We start from the raw sequence: 17,644 nt of genomic DNA, 5'->3' as shown, positions 1-17,644 counted from the left end.
GAATATATTTTTTCAAAAAAGAAGCACTCTTTAATATTCTTAAAATTGATCTCAACTGGATCAAAAGCAGTACAAAATGTTAGATTAAAATAAATAAATAAAGATAACAGCAGCTAGAAATCTAGAAGAGGCATCTGTAAAATTTTCGTTCTTCTATTTCCATGTCTTCCTAGTATGTGTAAGACTATCTATTAATGTAATAGTCTTGAAACCTATCCTACTGAACACAAACACCTGAAAAACACAGCTAAGTGGAGAAGCCCACACATCCAGTTTCTAGAAGTTCAAAGTTTAATAGGGCAATGTGGAGAGCACTCTGTGCTCTTACTCTTCACGCGTCCTAATGAGAAAAAGAAAATAAAATTTAAAAAAAAAAAAAAAAAAAGCCTCTCATACTGTATTTGTGAAAGGAACTCATGCATTCCCAACCATGACAGAGCTCACATGTTAGCAAAAGTGAGAAGAGACTAACCCATCCAAAGACTTAATTATCCATGTTCAAAAGTTGTGAAACTTCTCAGAGGTACACTGATCTCTGTTTTTAGCTCTTAGCTACCCAATTGTGAGAATTTCTACTCTGAGATGAGAATCTGTTCCTTCATATTTTGTTCATGAAAGAGAATACATGGCTCCACATTATGGGATATTATTGTGTTCATCTATTTCCATTAACCATGAGATTATTATTTCATTTTGATATAGAATAAGAATTAAGAGGCGACATTCAAGAAAGTCAGTATGTCAATACAAACAAAAACAGAAATAAATACTTCCAATTAACAAGATATTGATATATCGTTGAATCATAATAACTGATTTCTTAGTCTCCTGCATTTGGGAAGTAAACATTTAGCTCAAATGCTCTGCAGGGTGGTAATCCAGCCAAATTACATTTTTAATAGTACCTTTTCACTTGGATGATTTGGACAGATATATTATTTTAAATGTCATACAAAACATAACAATACAATCTGTTTAGTGATTACTGTTAATGTGTTTTAAAGCACTGTTTTCAACCCTTAATTAAACCAATAATAATTCTACATAATATGCACTCAGAATAAGGTCCTGACTGTGCTTGATTTTTCAGTTTTACTAACTTAAGATACCAATATTTTTTTCCATAAACACAATTCTGGTTTGAGTTTTGCTCTAAAAATGGCTTTTTACTGCCTATAATTTTTTACCCCTTAGTTACAGTGTTTTAAATAATAATAATAATAATAATAATAATAATAATAATAATAATAATAATAATAATAATAATAATAATAAAATCTATGTGCCACATAGGACAATTCTCTTAACACTTTGAAACATTAAAATTACTTTGAATAAAAACACTTACTCATGTATTTTCATTAAACTAAATTCAATATTATTTTTTGTGTGGATGATCACAGAAAACAAAGTACATTATCCCAAAAGCTATGAAAGTGACAGTGATGACAGCATATGCATTTTGAGCCTTGTTCAGCAACGCTTCATATGCATAGCTTCAAATTCCCACACAAAGATGAATTATATATTTAATGTTTTTGATAATAAATTTCTACCTACTCCCTCAGCTATAAAATCTAATCTCTCACACATGGATATTGTTAAGTACTATACCTATGATAAAAAATTCTATTGTCATCCAGTGATAATATAGATTATATATTTATTTTTATCTTGTGACATCCTCTAAAATTCATGTTAAGAGAAAGTGGTAAATAGGATTGATGTAAGGATTACAGGCTTCACTCTTATTTTATTTACATCAACTTCACATCATTGCATCTTTGAGCACTGAGTAGAGCTATGCATGATCTATACTGACAAAAAGTCATATCAGAACTGGAAAAGAAAATTGCTGGACATTGGTCTAGAAAACGTAGGTGAGCTGCATAAATATGCAGATAACAGTGCACTGTAAGAACACTCTGGGGCACAAGTCATTACTTGGATCTAATTCCAATTATATATGGGTAAACAGAACAGCCTCTGTCTGTTCACTTAGGCAACATTTGTAATGAATATTCAATGGCCAGAATCTATAAAAACTCCACTAAAACTAAAAATAATAGTAAAAAGGGTAGCTGCAGTTTTTCCTCTACAGTACTCTGTGACTTATAAATAGTAGCTTATATGCTACAAATAAATTACTCTGGGAAAACTATTTTAGTTTTACCTAATAACATAATGTTCCATAAACAAATAAAATTAAAAAAAACAAAAAACAAAACAAAAAAACCACAAACAAAAAAAAACCACCTATATATATAAACTCTTTTATAGAGGTTTAAATACTCTATCTTGTTTACAAAGACAACATGCACTTCATGATTATTTAGTTGAAATTCTTAAAATCACTTTAAAATTTGAGAATATAGGCTAGAAAACTTAAATGAACTGGGCCAAGGAACAAGTGAAGCAGATTTTACAAGACTGATGATTGTGTTTGTTAATTTGACCTACTTGCCAATAAAACATCTACAAAAAGCTGGTATGGTGGATTAACAGTGATGACTACTTGCAATTTTACAAGTTTTATAACTTTACAACTATGGCTTTATAGCTTTCACAGTTAAGAACCATAAAATCATCTGCAAATAACAATACTTGTAATAATGCAGTATCATTTTTTTAGTAAAATATCCTGTTATCTCCTTATATAAAACAGATTTCATTCGTAGATCTGATGTGACCAGTCATCAAACAGTCTTAGTTACTCAAATTTATGCTTCATTTAGTCATTAAATTGCTTTTCCTCATTCAAGTGCCTTAACAAATACACGCTTGGGTATACCTGTTAAGCAGCTACATTTAAAACAGATATAAATGCTTTGGTTCTTTTTATTACAGTGGTTTTTTCTTTTTTTTTTTTTTTTATTACGCATAGATGAGATAGTAGTACACACACAGGAACATGATCTACTGCATTTTTGAGAATAAAAGAAATTTTAACAAGAAAACAGCTGCCAGCTACATCACATCTAATAATAACAGCTGGCAAATTTAGCTTTTCTGATGAGTTGATAGCAAAATTCATAAGCAATAATATTTCCGCTAATATATCTACTGCTGTCTATCAGGAAAACTGACTTAATATAACAGACTTTCAATCATGTCTTCCTTGATGTTGCAAATGCAAATCAATTAAAGTTCCACCAGATTCAAAACAAAATCTGATTAGTCCTTGGATTTATTTTGTATGCTTCCTTTGCACTTAGTGAAAGGCTTATTGTTGTCTTCCTTAGTGGTCCTAACAGATGGAACTATTTTATCCCTTTGGATATTGAATTTATAAATAAATAGGAATTTTGGCAATCTGTCTTATCAGATCTTGAGAGTTCTCTCCCCTCTTCCTGCTGTACCTCCTACCTGTGCACTGTTCGTGAAACTAAATTAGTCATACTACCAAGCAAATACACCTGTTAGCAAATGCAACAGATAAGACATTAGCTAAGCAGTTTAAATTATCAAAACATAATGATTTTATCTTTACATTTTAAGTTTAGCTGGAACATTTGCCATTCCTTGTTTCAGTCACAGCTGTGAAGAGGTCCAGTTATACACAGAATAAACTATTTAATAATTGATTACGCAAATTGTTAATATTCAGGAAAAACAAACAAACAAAAAAAAAAAAACTACATAAATATCAGAATGGTATGCGCAAAGCCACCCGTGCACCCTGCTCTGGGTGTCCCTGCTTGAGAGGGGTTAGACCAGATGGATCCAGAAGTCCCTGCCAACTTCAATCACTCTGTGATTTTGTGACTCAGGCAGTGAGAAGAAAACCAAAAAAGCTTTCTCTGATATCTTGTGTGTTATGTAATAGCAGCCAATGGAAGCATAACTTGTCTGCTGGAGAAATATTTGAGAATACTGAGATTCTCTGAAGTTTTTTAAAACATCATGATTGTTTAAGCGAATCCTAAACAGACAGACTGAGCTTTATGGTTGTGATTACATGGGATATAAATTAGAATTAAAACTAGTAAACTTATCTAAGTAATTAAAACAGATTTGAATCTGGTTCAAGGAAGAAAAACTTCCACTGATTAAAAAGGAAACAACACAAGTTTCTTATAAAGTCTTAGAATGGAGTCACAAGTGACATCTGCATGGCCAGATGTGAAGCATCACCTAAAAACAGTCACCATACAAATTTCTACTTTTGTGATGCATGAGAATTGTTTCACGGAGGTGAGTGCCTATGTTAACCCAACTGGACTTTTAAAAAAGAACTCAGAAAAAGACTGATCATATAGTGGGATGAAGCAACAAATTATTTGCATCACAAATCAAATAGCTCAAGCACAGATACCTTGAGCTATTTCTCTTCAATATGTTATCCAATTTGATCCCAAATGGAAATATAGTCAGAAAGTAAGAGAAAAAAGGTCTACAGAGCAACTGCATATTCAAACTTTCAAATACAATCTAGGAAAATAATTATTTGTAAATCCAGTATTCAGTGCTGGCCAAAGTAAAAACTATTACTACAGAATTAGTGGATGGTGACTGTATAACTAAAAGAATGGAAGGATCAGTAGGGTGAGAAAGTCTGCTAACAACAGATCTTCAAAGCAGTAAAGACAAAGGCCTGCTGTGAAAAATAACTTGTAGCACAGACTAACTGGAAGTTGAAATGTGATGCATTAAATGATGCAGAAGACAAAAATAATGAGCTGCAAACTGACAAGTGTAACAATTTGATGTTACGAAAAATAATTTTAAAAAAAAAGTACAGTCAAGAAGTGAGCTAAACATTAAGAATAAAATAGAGAACATTTTGTTAGTGCATAAACTTTCATTTAAAATACATAAAGTATTCAAGAAAAAATGAAAATCTAATGAGCCTGTCACTTGTGAAAAATGCTTAAAAGCGTGAATAAAATGGAAACTGAAGTACATCTGAGTAGCAAATGGTTTGTGCTTTAGATTTGATTTTATTTCTGCTTATAGATCATAGTATCATAGTCTCATGTGGGTTGGAAGGGACCTTAGAGATCATTGAGTCCAACCCCCCGGGATTCAAGCCTCCTGCATAGCAGAGCAGCACTTCTACCACTTGCACCACAGGGGGATTCGAACCAGGGCCTCCGGTGTTGCAATGCGGCATTCCTACCACTTGCACCACCGGGGCACACACATGAATGTAATATCTCTGAGTCTCAACAGACTCAGTAGTTCTATACTTAACCATTCTTTGCTTCTTAAGTTAACCAGCAATAGCTCTATTTCCAGGTACAGCACTTAAAATTGCTTGTTAAATTAACAGAATAATTCAGGTTCAAAGGGATCTTCCTAGATTGCTAGTTGTTCTTGTCACTCAAAATAGGATCAACAATGGAGTACTGTGTCCCAGTCTGGGCTCCACAGAATAAAGTTGACATGGATATGCAGGAGAGAGCCCAGTGATGGGCCAGAAAGATTTTTAAGACCTGTACTAGTCTACTTGTACCTAGTAGGTATATATATATTTAACCTCTAAGTCTTATAATCCAGGCAGATTATACTGTTGTGTGTTTGTTTTTTACCCATCCATTTGTCTTCAAATATAAACCATCATATCATAACTTGATCAACATAATGCTGTGGGAGATAGTGCCAGAAGCCTTACCCACAGCAATTAAATCTGAAAATTGGCAGATGACAAGACCTGCCATGGATTTTGATGCTGTTGTTGGTATAGCTACAGTTGACCAAGAAACTGAACAGAAAGCAATTCCTGTAGTCTGCCCTGCAAAGCATCGACAACCTCTCTTAGTTATATGTCTTACATGCTAAATAGAAAACGTGACAACCTAAGGCATTAATATGAATATGAAGGCTCTGGCTTTCTGTTTGAAAATAAAGCAATATCCATTCTTGAGAAGTAAATAAAGGACCCATACAAATTAAAATGTAGCCAATCTAAAAATGACAATACTGGTAAAAATAATATATTAGAATCTGTGTATGACTTCAACAAAGCAATAATGAGTCCAAAACAAACAAAACACACAGTCTTTTTATCTTTCTAAAACTGGATGAAAAATAAACCATAAACACACAGATCACTGGTAAAAGCGAATCACTGTGTACTCACTGGTCCTTGTAAAAAAGATGATAGTAGAAAGCAAAAGAACAGAAATAGATGAAGTTGCTAATGTAACTGCCAATATTATATATTAACTGTCAATAGCACGTACAACGTCTTCCTAATGAGTAATTCTTTTTTGCCTGTTGGTTAAGAAACATGAGCTGTCAGTATGACTTCATCAAACTTTTTAAAAAAGTGTATAAGCTTGACATAGAGTAAAAGCTCAATATTTGCTTTTGTACAATAAAAAAGGTATTTTCACAATTGGAGCTTAATAAAGGAGATCAATTTTGCTTATACTCCTATTAATCATATTAAAAAGAAAAATGCAATATAAAACTAGAAAACACTAACATCTAAATACTTTTGAGACTACCCGAATATGTTTCATTCTAAACATGCATCTCAATGTCATTCCTGAACAACTGTACTCTCTTTATCACAATCAGTGTCTATTTCATGGCCATTTTTATTAACTAAATTAAAGAAATAAAAAATGCTTACATCACATCCATAGATATACTGAGCCTCCATAAAAAGGTTATAGATATGTTTAAAGACTAAGATTTTTTCTAATGACTCCAATAAAGACTGCAATAAAGGCTTTAATAGCATATTAACTCCTTAAGGATTGTGCACAGTATTTAGGATGAAAAATATATTTGAATCAGGTGATGATCTGGTAGTTGCACAAAAGACTTTCTGTCATTTTTATACTAAAATTCAGGATTCCTCATTTAAACTAAACAGTCTTCAAAGGAAAAAAAAAACAAAACAAAAACATTAGAAAAAAATATGTATCACAGAGAACAGTTTGTGAAATAATGGTATAAAGCACTCCTTATTTTCTTAGTATATTCAGTATGATCTAGAAGATCACAGTGCAAGCAAACGTCTTTATTATTACCAGTTGTCCATTGCTATAAAACATTGTTCAGAAGAGCTACTACCAAAACATTTATTGCAGAATTTTATTTGTGTTTCTCTACAGAACAGAGATTCTCTCTTTTTATTAAACACATTTTTCATTCTGTGATTGCAAAGTTAATCTAAGATGTGAAGCTAGGGCAAACATGAATATGTAGAAAGTCTCAGGATAAAAGCTTATGGTGATGAATTCTGCCTACTATACCTCACCAGAGACTTCTGGACTGTGACACCAGCATTTTCATGTGGCACCAAAAATGTTAAACCTTTAATAGAGTACTCCGTGTTTTGAACGTCAGTAACACTCCCTATCATTTTTTGTTTCTGATTTACTGTAATTGATTCAGTATGTGCACATAATGTTCTATAGCTGTCAACAAGAGAATTCAGTGAATTACAAAGCATATATTGATCGATCAGTTTTCTGTCAGACCACACACATGGAGGCAAAATACAGTTTACAACCATTCCCAGCTGCAGAAAGAAGGAACATGAGTTTTCAGAGTTTCAGAATGTAGAAGATACACTTTTAAAAATAACTATAGGGTCTCTAACTTCTAAATAATGCAAAGTTAAGAAGTAGGGAAATAAATACATAAAATCTGTATGATCCCACATTTTCAGCTTCTAAAGTCCACAGAGCTCTATAAAGAATAACATAAAACACAGTAAGAAAGAAACAAACAATATCACTGTTCTAATTGGTGAAAGTCACTATTATACACTACTGCAAATTTAACCTTACTTAAGAATAAAAAGGCAAAGTATTTCATGAGGGTGAACAACATTAATTATGCATTGATCTGACATGTAGCTGTTCACAATAAAGCAATATACTGGAACAATATTATAGGGGTCAAAAAATACCACAAGTCTTTGCTGTTAACATGATGAAACTGCCCAGTACTGAACTGAAAAACAAAGCTAAAGACAATGCATATTTAAATTGTATATCTAAATATTAGTCATGTCTACTGAGGCTTTCATTTTTCTCAAAAAGAAACTATATTTATTGCATCTGTATTTTGGAAGACCATTTAAATGTTTCTGTAATGTTTTGTTGTTTTTTTTTTGTTTTTTTTTTTGAGGAAAAAAAAGTATTCTAAATACATTTTTGGTTTTAGACACTCATTTCTTAATGAGTGCATTGAAGAACAAATTCAAGAGGAAAACCAACTTGTTGTGAGTTTATTTACCAGGTAAGCATCACAATTCCTCAATAATGTAACATTTTTATTACTTAGTATATTTTTTTAAATGCACCCTTATAATCTTTTATGGCATTTAATTCATGAAATAGTGTTTATGTAATCAACTGCCTTTAGGAATCAAAATTAACACTGCACAAGGCTTACATGAAAATCCATATACTCTTTAAAATTGTCTAAAATCTGCTTTAATTAAAATTTCACAAAAATAAAGTCGGTAACTCTCAGGTCCGTAAGTACAGAAAGGAATGGCTACTAACAGAAAAATCTGTGAAATACTTATGCTAACATGTTAAACATTTTACACATTGAAGTCACTTGACTAGTCACAAATTCATTTAGATTCTAAGGGATCTGCAGAAGTCATTTAGCCCATCCTCTGACTCACAACTCCAGTTAGATTATGAATTTTAACAATTCAAACGGTTATGCTAAATTACTAAAAATCTAGTACTTCAATAAAGATACCAGCTCCCTCATAATTCTTCCATATTACAGTAAATGCAATTCATGCATTGGATTTTGATTGGCCTTATTAAAAGAACATAAATTGAAAATCATTTTGCAGAAAATGGTCTGTTACCAACAGTTATAATTACAAAGAAAAAAAAGCTTATGTGGTCACAGAACTTTATGGAAGAATTCTGCAGTGAATACCTTTGAAACTCCTATCAAGTGATACTTAACATAGTTAAAAAAAAACAAACAAACAAAAAAAACAAAAAAACAAAAAAAAACCCACAAACTTTTAAAGTGACATAAAGAAGCATGAAAACATACAAAACTGACTAAAATGCATGCAGAATCATGTGTATACTGTTCAACTCAACATATTCCAGAGCACAAATCAGATACACCAGAAATATCTAAACTGTAATACTTTTAATTCATTTCAGTGGGGGCAAGGAGGGGGAAGGGAAGTAACCATAACATTGTTTCAGTAATGAAAATGGCATTCAGTATAAACCCAAATCCAAACACTGTCTAAAGACATAAACACAACTTTTAGAAGAAGCAGCTGGAGGCCAGGAAGGATTTCTTAACACATCTCAAATTTTACAAGAATTTTATGTATGAAGTACATGAAATGCACTCTTAAACACTTGAATTTAGACGTTTATCCATTTCTGTTCAAAAGGTGTTTTTATATAACTAATCTCTCACTACAGTATATAAAGCTAGGTATGACTAGCAGTAAGGTGTTTACTTCAGGCTGAAATGAATTGCTTTGCAGCCTCCCCTGGTTATAACTGAAGCTTAATTCAGATAGTTCAGTAAGCTTCCCCAGAATTAAACATCTAGTGTGCTGAGATGGCTTATGGACATATATTCCTGGTCTGACAGACAGAACAGAAATCTATACCTTTCTATATCCACAACTGGACGCAAAACAAAAGTTTGAGAATCTCCAAAGACCCTCGAGATTACTCTGATGGAAATCAGCCTGTGGGCTGCCTACACACGTGATTATACTTTATCAGTCTTAAAATTAGTCACATACAGACAGTTCTTTTTTAAAAAATTTCAACCAAGAGAATGCATTTTTATTCTATAAAGTGTATCTCAAGCACAAAAGTCGGTCTCATATCTTTATTTGTACTTCTGTGGAATGAAGAAGTGGAAGTTAATATGCTCTGTAGAATGAGGTAGCTGTGACTTTTGAGAAGCCAAATTATTATATTGGAAACTGAATTCCACTGGTCCCTTCAAGCAGAAGTTATTACCTTATTTACTTTATTTATTTTTTTAACATAATTAAATGGTCACTAATAAAATAATGGATCCAGGACAAACACAGAATATACTGTTAGATTAGAAATAATCAATATGTATTTCCCTTCCTTTGATAAGAAGGTTACTGATTCTAAAGAGGTAAACAGCTATATGTACATTTGTAAGTGTGCGTAATTCTATGTGTATAAATCTGAGTATGTAGTAGCAAGCATGAAATGCCTTCTTTTGAGAGATACTAGAAAGAAAAAGTATTTACCAGTAAGAAAGTTGAAAATCAGGAGAGCAAAAAAAGAACCTGGTTACAAAAAACAAAACAAAAAACAACAACAGCAACAAAAAAACAATGCAGACAACAAAATGTTTCAAAATACCTACGATGCAATTAAAAAGAATGATGACCTGAACACTTAACTTGGCATTCTAATAACACAGACCAGTGTTAATAATTAGATTATTACATGAAAGATTGAATGAAAGCTTGTACAGTGCATAACATTCTCTATGCCTTTGAAAATAACTTAATACATATCAAGAATATATTAATTACAAGTGATATCCCAACTGATAAACACCCTTTCAAACTACCTTACTGGGTGAAATACAAATTAAATGTTTAATTTTGAGCAAATAAATTATTTTTCTTTTCTGGAGTTGCATTTTGTTGCCAGGTATTTACACTAATAAACAAAAATGACAACTCTTGCTTAAGAAGATCTGCTTCTGCAGAGAAGCTAAAAATCTGCAGAAAAGAAATCCTCTACTCAGATGGTCTGTGAAGTCTATGACAAGAGTTTCTGCGTCATCCATAGCAGAATGCCACAAGAGAACAGTAATGAAATTAATGAAGTTCTGAGAGAATTTAAACTTTATATTTCCATGGCTTATATTTCATACACGTTCAGCTTCCCTTTTTTAATAGGAAATTTTAAACAAGGAATAATTAGTAATGTATGAAATCCTCCTGTTTTTCTCCTTAGGCAGAGTAAGAGCTTCCTCTATAATGAATTGGTCTCCATTTTCACCTTTCACAGGAACCATAGCTACACATTTTTCTTGCTGTGAGGCTTCTGTTTACATATCACTTCATTTCTGAATGCTTTATGATGGTGCACAAATGAGATATATGCTTATAGATATTTCAGAAGCATTAGTACACAAATTATGTTTTAGTGTTGACTTATTTAAATGACAAAACTCTTCCCTTAACTCAAAATATTTTCTTTTATCATAATGATTAAGATTACCACCTACATGGAAGGAGAGGAAAATCATGCTGGGAAACCTCATTCTACTTACCTGCCATCTGGAAAGAAACGAGATGATCATTCTAATTTTTTTTTTAATTTTTTTTTTTTAATTTTTATTTTTTTCTCTTTAAAAGGCATACCAAACTCAAAGGCATGATTGTTACAATCTAAATCATAAGTAACAGATTGAGAAGAAGTGAAATGCCAGGAATAAAAGCATCTTCACCATCCTTCCTTCTCAGGGTGGGAGCCTGCTGTCTTGCTTGTTTCTGGGTACAAGCATCAGCTGAATTACTACAGAGTTAATAAGCCTTCTTTCTTTAATACAGGAGTTACTATTGTAGGAATCACATGTTGTTTCTGCATTAGAACAGGATAAGAATTTTATTTCATGGTCTCCACTGCCATAGTTCTTTCTGCAGGTATTTCCACTTTACTAGGGAGGGTGTAGGGGTCTCTGATATCTGTAATTGCTTATTCTCTAGAGGAACCTTCCCCAGGAAGGCTTGCTCAGTATTATAGGTGAAGTAATTCACAGTCATAGAGATCAGGTAAATGGACTAAGTTTATAGGCACAAAGACTGCAGCTGCTGTCTGTCCAGCCTGCTGAAATATCTCTGAGCCTTACTGACATTTGGTGCTGGACAGATGAGACCCGAGTAACAGAGAATTTAAGGAGGAGAACTTACATAATTAGCAATACACACATATAGCTAGCAACAATTATGTCTAGTCAGCATGAATATATATGTAATATTTTGTCATACACATTGCAAGAATATCCTGCATGAGACTGATCAAACCAGAGAACAAGTCATGACATGCCCAAGGAAGCACCTGAAGAGGCATTGGAAGGGTCTGGCATCCCCCCATGTGGTGCTCTTTGTTTAACAAAGGAAGCATCCTTTGGACAGAATGGAAGAAGCCTTGGAGAGAATCACCATATCAATGTGATAAGGAGAGTACGGAGACATCTTGGAAACAGCAGGATGGCAATTGACTGACACAAGACAACACATGAATCAACAAGCATCAGAAGGTAAATAACAAATGCAAATCTTTGATAATCTTATGAACATAGTGTACCCAGCCAACAGGATAACATGGGAGAGGGGTACACATGGGGAAGACAAGGTACAAAAGCTGTACTACTGCAACCACAGGTGCGCTCTTACTTGTGGGAGGCCCGCCATTGCTATTGCAAATAAAAGTGACTTTTATCACAGGTATCATCCTGACAAAATTACTTGTATATTTCCAACACTATACATCTGGAATGGGATGGAAGGCATAAAGAGAGGATGTTTGAGAATGGAAATGTTTATAAAGTGTACCTACATTAACCCCTTAAAAACTTTACAACTGTTTATCAGCAAGAGACTGTTCCACATTGTTATTCTCAAAAGACCAAAACTCTATATTTTTTCATGATTTCAATGCTGATTAAAATCTGTAAACATGAATAAGTAGGGAATTCTTAAACTGGGAAATAATTGAGTTTTATGTTACAAAGTCTGATTGCAACTGATAAAAAACAAACAAACAAAAGAAAAAACCAACATAAAACATGTAAATGAATTAAATATTATTTCAGCTCTAGATCACTACAGTCTATAACATGGAAGGTAATTGAAAATGAACACCAATAATGAAAGAAGAGGTGACAAAGTTCATTCACAGTCACATCTGATTTCCACACTAAATAAAAAACAATAGTTCAGTTTCCTTCTATTGCTAGTTTCCTCTTTAAAGAGAAGCTCATCTGCAGTAAAATGGCTCACATGAGTATTATACTTTTGCCTGCTTTTCATAATACATATCATTGTACATTCTATTGTACTAACAACATTGAATTAAAATATTACTACTATTTTATGCATAATAATTTATGTCCTATATTCTAGAACTTATTCTTGGAAAACAATGGCTTGAAAAAAGAAATAAGGCATTTTAGTAAAACAGTTAAGAACACTTGACAACCTAATAAAATATATGTTTACTCTTTGCAATTAGATTGAAAGACAGTAAGCATCAAGAAACAACTTGAAAAATCTCCAATTGATTCATTTAGAAATATGTGATTTTGAATGTGATCTTATGAATTTCACATAAGAATATATAATTTGGAAATGGTCATTGTGACTAATTATTCCAAGTGGAAATTTCACAGATGTTAATGAATTTATTTTTTTCCTACAGTCTAATATATATACTAATATTTATAGTCTGATTATTTCCAAGTCAATGAATACATACAGTCATACATATATGTTTCCAGATTTTCTTTCAAATATGCATGAAATAATTTTAACACAGATTCATAACTCTACAGTTTAAATTAAGACAGAAAAAGCATACCTTTTCTGGATCTACTGTTGTAATGACCCACACACAGTGTGCATTGTCTTCGTATTGAACTGGATAATTTGGTGATGTTATAATTCCACTTGGTCCACGTAAATTAGAACCACACGTTCTAGCTAAAATGACAAACAGTAAATAAGATTATTTTTGACAAGTTGCTTCACTTAAACTAAACTTCATAGAATTGTCATATCATTAATTAAAACTTGCTGCAAAAGAATTACCAAATTGTAATATTATACATGAAGACATTCAGTCCTGTCAAAAACAAACACAACCAAAATTAGAGTATTTTACATTTTTTAATTCTCAGTTCAGGCAAGTAAACCTCAATTAACATACAAGTATTCTGTTTTGAGTGAACCAAACAACAAACACTGAATCTCCCTCAGCAGTTGGGAGGAGTCGTTGTGTAAAGAGTGTATTTATGCTCTCCTTTGTGAATTCTCTGCAGTTACAGAAAGCCTAGATAGTTTGCAGATCTATATAACAGTACATCCTTACCCCAACGTGAACTTCTGTAGCATTTTAGCTCTTTACAGTAGAGAAATTAGAAAGAAATATAAAATGTTTTTGGCTAGTAGCCTTTAGTAAAACATAATTTAAACCATCATATTTCCTCACAGTCATAGTCATCAAAATAATTCCGAAAATAAATGTTATGAATTAAGTTACTTCCCAAACAGAGTTAAGAATAGATTTTCTAAAACATTAAAATACTCTAAGAAGCTCAAATATCACAAGTTATTTTAAAAATCTTTATATTTCCATTGAAATCAAACAGAGTTTTGTAACCCAGAGAACTCGAGAATTCAACTCTTTTTTTTTTTTTTTTTTTGGCCCTACAATACTTTGGTAACACACAAGAGCATAAAATTTTGAATGCTTTGTTAGATACTGTATATCTTCAAATACTTGAATTCCAGAACTTACCTATACTAACTTTTAAGGTAATTTGATTTCATTCCTTAAAATGCAGTCAGCCCTTCAATGTGGTTGAAAAGAGGTGCAGCCAGGTTCTACCCCTTTCCATCACACAGCTGAATTGCCTTCACCTGTGCTCTCTGGGCTGATCTGGTCCTTTCCCCAGGTGCTCAATCAGTGGTTTGGGCCGTGACTCAACAGTTACATAGTTACATAGTATCCCACTATGTGTTTAAGAGCCGTTTGGATGTGGTGCTCAGGGACATGATTTAGCAGAGGGTTGTTAGAGTTAGGGTACTATGGTTAGGCTGCAGTTGGACTTGATGATCTTCAAGGTCTTTTCCAACCTGGGTAATTCTATAATTCTGTGTACTCACTACCTGTTCTTTACCCATAGCACCTGGGCTAATGTACAATTAGTATTGATCAATTTAATTTTAATTTATCCTGCACAAAGTAAAGTAGAAACTAACTTGCACGTCTGCTTGGGAAATGTAGTTACTGCAAAATACTACAAAAAAATTGTAGAGAGCCTTATGAGTCAGTTACAGAATATAAGAATAAATTACTGGCAGCTCTCTGTGAGGAATTTAAGAAAATGGGAACATTTATATCCAGCACCATTTGGTTCCTGAGGGTATTAACAAACATAAACTGGCATGATTAGCTTCTCCTGGGCTTATTACTGTATCTTGCTTTGGGCCTGGGAATTCATTTCAGGATAGAATTCAATTATGTCCCTGTTTGAGCAATGCCTGAAATGCATCAATCTGCACTTCTGCCACAACCACACCCACATCTGTTGACAGACTTTGCTAATCTCATCTCCTGATCCACAAGCCCTCTACCAGACCTTGCCTAGGCTCAGCCCTCAGAAGGTGTTCGGGGCTGGTGCTTAGGCTGCCTTGGTATTCCCTGTTCTGCTCTTGTCTGAGCTGGTCAGATGGGCACTGGCTGCTAGGCTGCACGTCTGCCCCTGAAAGCCTCTGCTCATCCTTGGCCACCAAGGAGTTACGGATCATCTCTGTCTGTTCAATGGTAGCTGCTCCGGCTGTACAGTCCTTGCATGGCTACTTTTTAGTATAAATAATGGAGGTACTTGTCAATGGTAAGAGAGCTCCTATGATTTCTGGGTGGTGAAATTTTTTATTCACTAATGCAGGGTAAATGTTTTAGGGTGAGAGTATTGTGAGAGGCTTGCAATAGTCCCATTTAGTTTATAAGCTATTCCACTCCGAGTTGACGATAAGTTGCAAAATGCAGCAGAGTTCTTTTTACGACAAATTTTATTATTAGATGTTTGGTATGAACATCAGGAATACAAGCATCTTGAAAGTCATCAGGGAGACTGGGAATAATAGAGACTGCAAATAAAACTATCTTTCACATCTCACCATCCACAAACATGTACCAGGTACAATGTTGTAATCCTGAACCAGAATTATATATCACTCAGGGTAAGCATGTGACTCACAGAGACAGTGTAATGTCTAATTATTATTGTGTTTAGAAAACATAGATGTGACTCACAGAGACAATCTAATATGACATGCAGGCAGCTGTGAAATTTTAGCTCCCAGTTCAGATGTATGTTTGAGAAAAGTATCTTATTTTCGGGACTAAGTTTTTAATGGAGGTATAGGACTAATTTATTCAATTTTGTTAGAAGTTTACTAGAGGGAATAAAGCATAATAGAGATATTTGCAGATAACAATTGGAAGTAGCAGCAAATGCAAGTAAGAACGTCCAGATAATTCAAAAGCAAATAGACCCTTTCTTCTGAGTGTTACTCTTGCCATGCATAAATTACTTCAGCTCATTTCGACAGTGTATTTGCAAACAGGAGCAAATTTGAGAGAGGAGAAAAACAACACAAGAATGAACAGTGGAATTGCACGGATGCATTATTCTATATTAGCATGAAATAAAGTACTAAGTGAATATATTTTTCATTTACGCATAACTGAATAAGACTGAAATGCACAAGCATGTATGAACCAAGCTACAGATAGACTGAGCTCAAGAAGCACCTGGCATATTATTTTTCTAAGTCAAACTTTCAAAACTGTAGAAAGAACATGAAAAAAATAGTTTACAGATAGATGAAGTAGATCTTGTTTTGAGATAAATCATATCAAACATTTTCAGAGATTACTGTTTCTTTTGTAGCATAATCATAAAGCAATCCCCATCTGAAGGCTGACCAAGGAATGAGCCTTATCAGAACTCCTATCTGGTGGAAGCTTTGCTGTTGTTGCTGATGAATTTGTTTGCTTGCCTCCAATTACAGGAGATTAATGTGACCGATACAGCTTTTTAATTCTTGAACATGAAGTTCTGGGCAACTCTCCTCCCTCTGCAGCTGCTCAGTCATTTGCTGGCCTGATAACTTTCATTCAACATAAGATTTTGTGAAGTACAAGAAGTACTACCTCAGAGCAGAAAATCAAACATTTTGTATGTTGGAATTTTTTTTTTTTTAATTAATGGTGCCACTTATCTCTAAATTATCTGGTGCTGAGAACATGAAAGAAGCAAATTACCAGGAATAAGACCTTTCCTTAATGTGTACATTCCAAATGTGTGATCCAAGTTAACATTTCTACTAAGAAACAGGAAAAGTTACATAGAAACAAAAATAATTGTTAATATTTCTAATTATCTATTTTCTGGATTATTTTGACCGCATTTACATCCTTTTCTCCTGTTTTATTCCACTAGATTAAAATAGGAAAAACATAAAATAAAATAAAAACAACCACATCACTAGACAGACAAAACAAAAAGCCTCCCCCACAAACAAAAGAGTGAAGAGGTAGAGAACTTGGAAGTCAGAAAATAAAACAGAGAAATTCCAAAAAAAAAAGTAGACTTTTTAAGTATCTGGTAACGACAGGAAAACAAAATGATTGTGATGTTCTCATATTCAGGACTTCAATTAGAAAACTGTAACCTAAACCTAGCGGATTAAACTGAATGTTCTATTTAAAATGTTTTATATAACAAAAAGAAAATAAAAGGAAATTTAATTTTGGATATATATAATTATGTATATAATGTGTAATTCCACATAGAATAATAGAATTACCCAGGTTGGAAAAGACTTCAAAGATCATCAAGTCCAACCACAGCCTAACCATAGTACCCTAAATAAAAGCCACCT

At 33.2% G+C, this 17,644-nt stretch overlaps 1 protein-coding gene across 1 annotated transcript in view; it reads right to left on the bottom strand.

Moving 5' to 3' along the window:
- The window catches only part of CSMD1 (CUB and Sushi multiple domains 1), an 883,217-nt gene that overhangs the window by 216,298 nt on the left and 649,275 nt on the right, over positions 1-17,644 (bottom strand). The window contains exon 10 of the mRNA XM_015859302.2: positions 13,551-13,672. Coding sequence (XP_015714788.1) covers positions 13,551-13,672 — 122 coding nt within the window. The remainder of the gene's footprint in view (positions 1-13,550; positions 13,673-17,644) is intronic.

The sequence above is a fragment of the Coturnix japonica genome, chromosome 3 (assembly GCF_001577835.2).
Source record: "Coturnix japonica isolate 7356 chromosome 3, Coturnix japonica 2.1, whole genome shotgun sequence".
NCBI lineage: Eukaryota > Metazoa > Chordata > Aves > Galliformes > Phasianidae > Coturnix > Coturnix japonica.
Note: the sequence above shows the minus strand (reverse complement) of the source record. Positions and strands in the feature narration are given on the sequence as shown.